Source organism: Lepisosteus platostomus, chromosome 13 (genome assembly GCF_059453375.1).
Source record: "Lepisosteus platostomus isolate fLepPlt1 chromosome 13, fLepPlt1.hap1, whole genome shotgun sequence".
In the NCBI taxonomy this organism is placed as follows: domain Eukaryota; kingdom Metazoa; phylum Chordata; class Actinopteri; order Semionotiformes; family Lepisosteidae; genus Lepisosteus; species Lepisosteus platostomus.
Window position 1 is genome coordinate 369,685 of NC_142623.1, and position 8,062 is coordinate 377,746.

Below are 8,062 nucleotides of genomic sequence, written 5' to 3' on the forward strand. Positions count from 1 at the left end.
TTGTATAGAAACATTATTATTATTATTATTATTATAGTTAGTCGAGCCTGTGCGTCGGTAATGTCTGGGAGAAGGGGCTGCTGGGAAGGGCTGCGGGGCCGCGGAGGGGGGGGTGACTTGACCTCTCCGTGACCCCCTCCGTCTCCGCCCCTCTCTGCAGAAGCGGAAGTTCCGGTGTGATCTGGGATAGCGGGCGGTGAGTGAGAGTGTATGTGGGACCGAACCGGGCTGTTTCGAACATGACAGGTTGGCCGGTCGGGCCTCTCGCGAACGGGACCGACTGCCTGGCCGGTCCCGGGAGGCCGGTGCGGCTGGGGAGTCGGTCCCGGGGCGGTGTGGTCCGGGAAAACACCACGGATCCTTGCGGCTGCGGCCGGGCTATTGTGCGGATCGGACCGGAACCAGCCGACTCCGCTCTGGCCTCGCACCGCGGGTCACGATTTTATTCTCGGTTTAAAGCCAGCTAGCTCACCGGCCTCACTGTCTGTCGCGGCGGCTGGGACGCCTCTGCTCTCCGTCTCTACCTCTTCCTGTGTGGGGGAATGAGCCGGGAGAGAGAGGAGGCAGCGTCCCGCAGCCTGTGGGCATTGTGTTCAGGCGTGGGGGATACCGTCTGTAGGCATTGTGTTCAGGGGTGGGGGGTACCGTCTGTAGGCATTGTGTTCAGGCGAGGGGTACCGCCTGTAGGCATTGTGTTCAGGCGAGGGGTACCGTCTGTAGGCATTGTGTTCAGGCGGGGTGATCAGTCTGTTGGGATCGTGTTCAGGCGGGGGTTATTGTCTGTGGGCGGAGTGTTCAGGCGGAAGGTACCGTCTGTAGGCATCGTGTTCAGGCGGGGGGTACCATCTGTAGGGATCGTGTTCAGACGGGGGTACTGTCTGTGGGCGGGGTGTTCAGTTTGTAGGCATCATGTTCAGATGGGGGTACTGTCTGTAGGCGGAGTGTTTAGTCTGTAGGCAGTGTGTTCAGGAGTGGGGTACCGTCTGTAGGCATCGTGTTCAGGTGGGGTGTTCAGTCTGTAGGGATCGTGTTCAGGTGGGGTGTTCAGTCTGTAGGCATCGTGTTCAGACGGGAGTACTGTCTGTTCAGTCTGTAGGCAGTGTGTTCAGGAGTGGGGTACCGTCTGCAGGCATTGTGTTCAGGCGGGGTGTTCAGTCTGTTGAGATCGTGTTCAGGCGGGGTGTTCAGTCTGTTGAGATCGTGTTCAGGCGGGGTGTTCAGTCTGTGTGAGGCTGGAGCTGGTAGGAGGTGTCTGTGGTAACGAGCTGCTGTCCTCTCTCTCCACTTCCCTCTGACCAACACTGTGCCTTTGTCTGTCTGTGAGTGTGAGCGTGTGCAGGCCGGCGGTGTTCACTGAGTGTGTGCAGGCCAGCGGTGCTCAGGGAGTGTGTGTGTGCAGGCCAGCAGTGTTTAGGGAATGTGTGTGCAGGCCAGCAGTGTTTAGGGAATGTGTGTGCAGCCCAGTGGTGTTCAGGGAGTGGGAGTGTGTGTGCAGCCCAGTGGTGTTCAGGGAGTGGGAGTGTGTGTGCAGGCCAGCAGTGTTCAGGAAGTGTGTATGTGTGCAGGCCAGCGGTGTTCAGGAAGTGTGTGTGTGTGCAGGCCAGCGGTGTTCAGGAAGTGTGTGTGTGTGCAGGCCAGCGGTGTTCAGGAAGTGTGTGTGTGTGTGCAGGCCAGCGGTGTTCAGGAAGTGTGTGTGTGCAGGCCAGCGGTGTTCAGGAAGTGTGTGTGTGCAGGCCAGCTGCGTTCAGGAAGTGTGTGTGTGCAGGCCAGCGGCGTGTACTCAGCGAGTCTCCTCTCCCTGTGTCTCTGCAGCGCCCCCTCCAGTGTATGTGTGGTAACAACATGTCTGTTCCGCTGCTCACCGAGGCTGTGACCGTGTCGGGGACGGAGAGGGAGACCGCCGCGGTGAGGCCCGCTTACCGCCGTCGCCCGCTCGCTGCGCGGTGCTGAGGCGCCAGACCTCTCTCTCAGCGCGCTGCGCCACTCGGCCACCAGAACCGGGCTGCCGGCGTTCAGCATGAGGACAGAGCCCCCTGGCGCCCCCTGTCTGCACAGCGCTCGTACTGCTGCCTCTGCTCGGAGCCGGAGCCCTGCTGCGGTTCTGGACGGTGGTGTATCGGTAGTGAACACTGGTGTTCAGGTCCAGCCTTGCTGAGCCACTGCTCACAGAACCAAGCGGGTCACCGGGCCTGGCGGCACCCTGCTGCTCCCTGGGCTGGGCTGATCGGGGTCTTTACCGGGTCCAGTCGCGCTTGTTAACAGCTCTGTGGGGCCGGACTCCCGTGACCCTCTCTAACCCTCTCTCCCTCTGCAGGTGATCTTCCTCCACGGGCTGGGAGACACAGGGTGAGTCTGAGCGTCTCAGTCTGGGCATTACCAGCGGACTCGCGGCCGCCCCCTGCTGACTCTTCCTCTTCCTCTTCCTCTTCCTCTCCCTCGCAGGCATGGATGGGCAGATGCCATGACCTCCATCAGGCTGCCCTATGTGAAGTACATCTGTCCCCACGCGTGAGTGTCTGTTCCTCTGTATGTCTGCCGGAGAGAGGCGACACGCTCTTTCCTCTGTCCTGCGTTTGTCAGTGTTGGGGTGACTGCGAACAGCCTGTGTATGTCTGAGCTGGTAGTGAGCGTTAGTGCTGTCTGTCTCTCATCCCGAGTCTCCTGGAATTTCCCAATCTCCTGTTTCCACAGGCCCAGAATCCCAGTCACTCTCAACATGAAGATGGTCATGCCTTCTTGGTGAGTTATTCTGTCTGTCTGCCTGTCTTGAATCTGGGTGACGGCCCGTGTCCCGGAGCTCTCCCGATGGCCCGTCTGGGACGGCCTGTGTCCCGGAGCTCTCCTGACGGTCTGTCTGTCTGCCTGCAGGTTCGACCTGATGGGGCTGAGCCCAGAGTCCCCAGAGGATGAAGCTGGAATCAAGAAGGCGGCTGAGAACAGTGAGTGGGGGGGGCTGGGGACAAGCCGATCAATCCGGCTGTGTGCTGCTGCAATCTGATCAATACCCTGTCCCGTTGTCTGTCTGCAGTCAAGGCCCTGATTGACCATGAGGTTAAGAACGGGATCCCAGCTCACCGCGTGATGCTGGGGGGGTTCTCTCAGGTACGGAGGGGGGTCTCTCTCAGGGCGCTGGGGCCTTTCTTCTCCGGAGTTCACGTGTAACCCCTCTCTCCCCTGCCTCAGGGCGGCGCCCTGTCTCTCTACACGGCTCTGACCTGTCAGTTCAAGCTGGCCGGGGTCGTGGCGCTGAGCTGCTGGCTGCCTCTGCACAGGAGCTTCCCTCAGGTACTGTCCTCTCTCCCTGGCACTCGTCCGTGTCCAGCATGTCCGCTGTGTCCAGCCGCTGACCCGCGGCCACTCTGTCTCTGTCTGCTGCGCAGGCCGCCAGCGGCAGCGTCAACAAGGACACCCCGATCCTGCAGTGCCATGGGGAGATGGACCCCATGATCCCGGTGCAGTTTGGTGCTCTAACGGCTGAGAAGCTCAAGAGCATCGTCTCTCCGCAGAAGATCTCCTTCCACACATTCCCTGGACTCATGCACAGCTCCTGTCCGCAGGTCAGCGCCCTGCCCTGCCCTGCCCCGTGTGTGGTCAGCTGTGTGTTTCCTGTGTGCACTGTTCTGACAGCACTGTGCGCTTCGCTCCCTCCTCCTCCTCCTGCTGCTGTAACCCTTTCTGTCTCACGCAGGAGATGTCGGCAGTGAAGGAGTTCATCGAGAAGCAGCTTCCCCGGATCTGACCTCAGCTGTGACCCTGGACAGCGGCCTCTCACCTCTGACTGCTGACCCGCCATCCCCGACTTGAAACAGCCAAGAATGCCCCCCGCCCGCCCCTCCCCCCCCCCGAACCCATGCGCTGTACGCACACACCCTGCCCTGTCCTGTCTTTGAGGGGTTCCCACTGACTGTCCCCCCCCCTCCCTGCTCCGCCCTCCGGAACCCCTGTGCCCCCTCTGTCTCTATCACTGTGTTCGAGTCTGCAGACCACTGTGACTTCGCCCCGGCGGTGAGGGGGCCCAGCCCGGCCCTGGAGCCCCACAGCGACAGACAGGCCCTCTGCAGAGGGGCTGCAGAGTCTGGGTGTGCCCACCGGGAGGTGCTGTCCCCAGCTGACTGCGGGCGCCCTTCCTGAAACAGACCGCTGGGCTTGGCCTGTCCCGTCTTTCGTTTCGTTTTTTCTAAACAAGGAAGCAACACTTTTTTTTTCCAAACACAGATGTACTGTATATCTTTCAGAAAGCTGCGGTTTTGTTTTTTGGTCGTGTGAGGAGTTTTGTTTTTTGGTTTTTAAATGTGTGCTGCCCCCCCCCCCCCCCCCAACAGGCCTTCCCCTCGTGGCCTGCCAGCCCCTGCAGGGTCAAAGATCAAAGGTCACCTTGCACTCTACTGTCATCCCAACTCTTTGATAACACACTTACACTTTGTAATAAAAGTGAATAACTGAATTAACAATCAAACCTTTTTAAAAATATATATATATAGAAAGTACAAAGAGAACAGAAATTATTGAAGACCTGTTAGTTGCAGAGAAGTAGAGCTGGGAATCCAGACGCCTCTGGGCAGCAGGTGTGTCTTTGTGCTGTCGGCTCTTATTTTGATCCCAGGTGAACTTGAGTTCGGTTCTGCTCTGGGCCTCTTGAATGTGATGGTTGTGTGAGAGAGGAGCAGGGGCTCCCAGCCTCAGCGCGTCTCTCTCTTCCCCTCTGTCCTCTCGGCCACAAACTGCGACCCCAACTCCGCCTGCAGCCTGGGTGTCTGTCTGCAGAGCCGGGGGGCTGCGAGTTTCCCCGTTTGTGTGGAAAGGGAGGGGTGCAGTGGGGTGCGGGGAGGGGCTTATCAGACAGAGGAGGACTGACAGGCCAGTGCTGTTGTCTTGGAAACTCCCTGATCCCAAACCCTTGGCGCGCCCCTCCTCCTGCTCCCTCGTGCGAGTCGGATCTCCAGTCTGCTCCGTGCTGGAGGGCCCTGAGCAGCACTTGTGTGGTTCTGGCCCGTCTCCTCGCTTGTCGGGTTTTTGTTTGCTCTGGGAGCTGGGAAGGTGTGGGATTTGTCCTGTGTCGGTGGACAGGAGGAGATGGGTCTGATGGACAGGGGCAGCCCATTGTGTGCTTTGCAGCATTTTTTAGTTTCTTTTTTGTTGACAGACACCTGTATGTGAAATAAAAAATCCCCCAAAATCACCTGGGCTCTGATGTCAATCTTTGAGGGTGATGATGGTGTACCTGGTCGTATAGGAGCCGTGACAGCGAGCAACTATGGTGTTAGTGTGTGAATTCAGGGCAGTGTGAGAGGAGAGGGACAGCAGTGTCTCCAGTCCAGTTAGAAGTGTGTCAGTGTGTGAATTCAGGGCAGTGTGAGAGGAGAGGGACAGCAGTGTCTCCAGTCCAGTCAGGAGTGTGTCAGTGTGTGAATTCAGGGGGAGTGTGAGAGGAGAGGGACAGCAGTGTCTCCAGTCCAGTCAGGAGTGTGTGAATTCAGGGGGAGTGTGAGAGGAGAGGGACAACAGTGTCTCTAGCAGTGTCTCCAGTCCAGTCAGGAGTGTGTCAGTGTGTGAATTCAGGGGCAGTGTGAGAGGAGAGGGACAGCAGTGTCTCCAGTCCAGTCAGGAGTGTGTCAGTGTGTGAATTCAGGGGGAGTGTGAGAGGAGAGGGACAGCAGTGTCTCCAGTCCAGTCAGGAGTGTGTCAGTGTGTGAATTCAGGGGGAGTGTGAGAGGAGAGGGACAGCAGTGTCTCCAGTCCAGTTAGGTGTGTCTCAGTGTGTGTTTTTGTAAATATCCAAAGAAAATGGTAAAAATAAATGAATATCAACTAGTTTAATTAGGTTTCTTTAAACATCTGGTGACAGGCAGGTGTCCTTCAGACTGTAGTGATGTGTATAATGAATATATACAGTATGTAATGATATTAGTCAGTGCATGTGCACAGGAATAAGGAAGTGTATTAAGCCAGGAAAGTCGTTACACAATGTGGTGTGCAGTCCCTTCCAGTAAAGTTATTTTTTCAAATTTTGTGGAGTGTTCATCAATCGAACTCTAAATATTAACAGAACAAAGACCATTCGAACAAATGCCATCAGAAGCTATGAAATGTTGCCTGTTTTATTCTCACTGAGAAGTGCAGGTTAATGCAATTCAAGACCGCCCTCTGGTGGCTAAAAGGTGAATTCGTGCTGCCACCTCCGAGGTGACCAGTTTACCCATGGCCCAGCTCACTTTACTAGTGTGCTCTTGCAGACTATTTCTGGATAAAAAAAAGAACTCTTCAGTTAACGTTAAAGGTTTGAGGTGAGCAAATCCTTCATGTTTAACCCACAGCAAATCTGTTAAGAAAACATATCCAAAGAGTTCCGCTCAAGAGTTTACATGAAGAGTAGTGGGAGTATGGAACAGGCGACCTTCGAGATACAGCTGCATAAGATCCGGAGATCAATTACAATTACTAATTACCAAGCGGGCTGTGTGGGCCAAACGACATCCCCTCGTTTGTAACCTTTCTTATTTGTCTTTTGTGGAAAAGGTTTAAAAACAGGGATGTTCAGACACACTGGGATGGTCAGAGGTCCCAGGGAGTGTCTCCTGACTCCCTTGGCAGGACAGCACCTCGTCTGGCTACTGGCCACTCTCCCTTCGGCCATAGCAACTCGGGCGGTTGAGCTCGGCCGCTTGTTCCATCCTCCCACCACCCTTTGCGCACAGGAGCACCTCCTGCCTGGAGGTTAAAGTGTCCGGGTCCGAGACCCACAGTGCAGTACCTCAATCAATCAATCAAAGTTTATTTATCAAATGCACAATAATACAGCGTGCAGCAGTAGTTGCTAGCAATGAAATGTCTTTACTGCAAGCTCACCAGGGAGGGGATCACAAAATTAAAGGTAAAAAATGTTACATAATAATATGTAATAGTGCAATAGAAGTTCAATGAAATAAACTCAGACAGAGCACAATATAAACAGAGCTGCGATGTGTCCAGGGTGTATGCAATACATTATGTCCAGGTAGTGCAGTGTGCTGAATACAATGAAAACTGTGTGTCCATGTAGCCATTAGGGGTGATTTGCTGAAGGAGCTGCAGGTTGGCTATTTAGCAGTCTTATTGCCTGGAGGAAGAAGCTGTTCCGTAATCTGTTGGACTTTGACTTTGACTTTGACTTTGAATGCTTCGGTACTGTATGCTGGGTGGTAGGAGAGAAAACAGTTTGTGACTGGGATGACTGGGGTCCTTGAGAATGGACCTGACCTTCCTAAGACATCTAGCTAAATAGATCTTCTGGATGTTTGATAGCTCACAGCCGGTAATGAGCTGTGCCGACTTCACCACCCTCTGCAGTACGTTGCGATCCCGGGCGGAGCAGTTCCCATACCAGCCAGTGATAAAACCAGTCAGGATGCTCTCAATAGTGCACCTGTAGAAGTTGGCCTGGATATGTGGCGGCATGCCAAATCTCTTTAGCCTGTGGAGAAAGAACAGGCGCTGCCGTGCTGTTTTGACTACGGTGTTGGTGTGGTGGGTCCAGGTTAAGTCCTCTTTGATGTTAACTCCCAGGAACTTAAAACTGCTGACCCTCTCCACTGCAGTCCCATCGATATAAACAGGTATGTGATCTACTTCTTGGTGTTTTCTATAATCCACAATCATCTCCTTAGTTTTACTGATGCTCAGAAGATAAGATAAGATCACTTTATTGGCCATATACAATTTCTTGCATTAGGAATTTGTCTTTTTCTCATACCCCAGCTTGCTCTCCATGAGACACACAGACAGAGAGAAGCTGGGGGTCAGAGCGCAGAGTCAGCTTTTGTACAGCAACCCTGGAGCAGTTGGGGTTAAGGGCCTTGCTCAGGGGCCCAACGGAGTAGGATTTTTCTGCCGGCTGCGGGATTTGAACCGGCAACCAGGGTTTCAACCTCCTCCCTGTACGCAGACTCTCCACCATCTGTGATCGGGCCGATGACTGTTGTATCGTCCGCAAACTTGATGATGGAGTTTGAGTGATGCCTGGCGACACAATCATGGGTAAATAAGGAGTAGAGGACAGAGCTAAGCACACAGCCTTGGGGGGCTC

The 8,062-nt window shown here is 54.9% G+C and overlaps 1 protein-coding gene across 3 annotated transcripts; it reads left to right on the top strand.

The window, feature by feature from the left end:
• Window positions 1–90: 90 nt before the first annotated feature.
• On the top strand, window positions 91–5,179 carry lypla2 (lysophospholipase 2). Of its 3 annotated transcripts, none has more exons than XM_088602368.1 (10): window positions 91–196; window positions 1,813–1,905; window positions 2,315–2,346; window positions 2,443–2,508; window positions 2,692–2,739; window positions 2,869–2,939; window positions 3,029–3,102; window positions 3,184–3,285; window positions 3,381–3,557; window positions 3,689–5,179. In XM_088602368.1, exons 2-10 carry the CDS (start codon window positions 1,828–1,830, stop codon window positions 3,737–3,739), a joined length of 699 nt encoding a protein of 232 aa, XP_088458494.1. In that variant the 5' UTR covers window positions 91–196; window positions 1,813–1,827; the 3' UTR covers window positions 3,740–5,179. The 3 variants fall into 3 exon arrangements, with proteins under 3 accessions (XP_088458494.1, XP_088458495.1, XP_088458496.1); XM_088602369.1 differs by having other exon boundaries at window positions 185–208; XM_088602370.1 differs by lacking the exon at window positions 91–196 and adding an exon at window positions 279–433.
• Window positions 5,180–8,062: the final 2,883 nt, after the last annotated feature.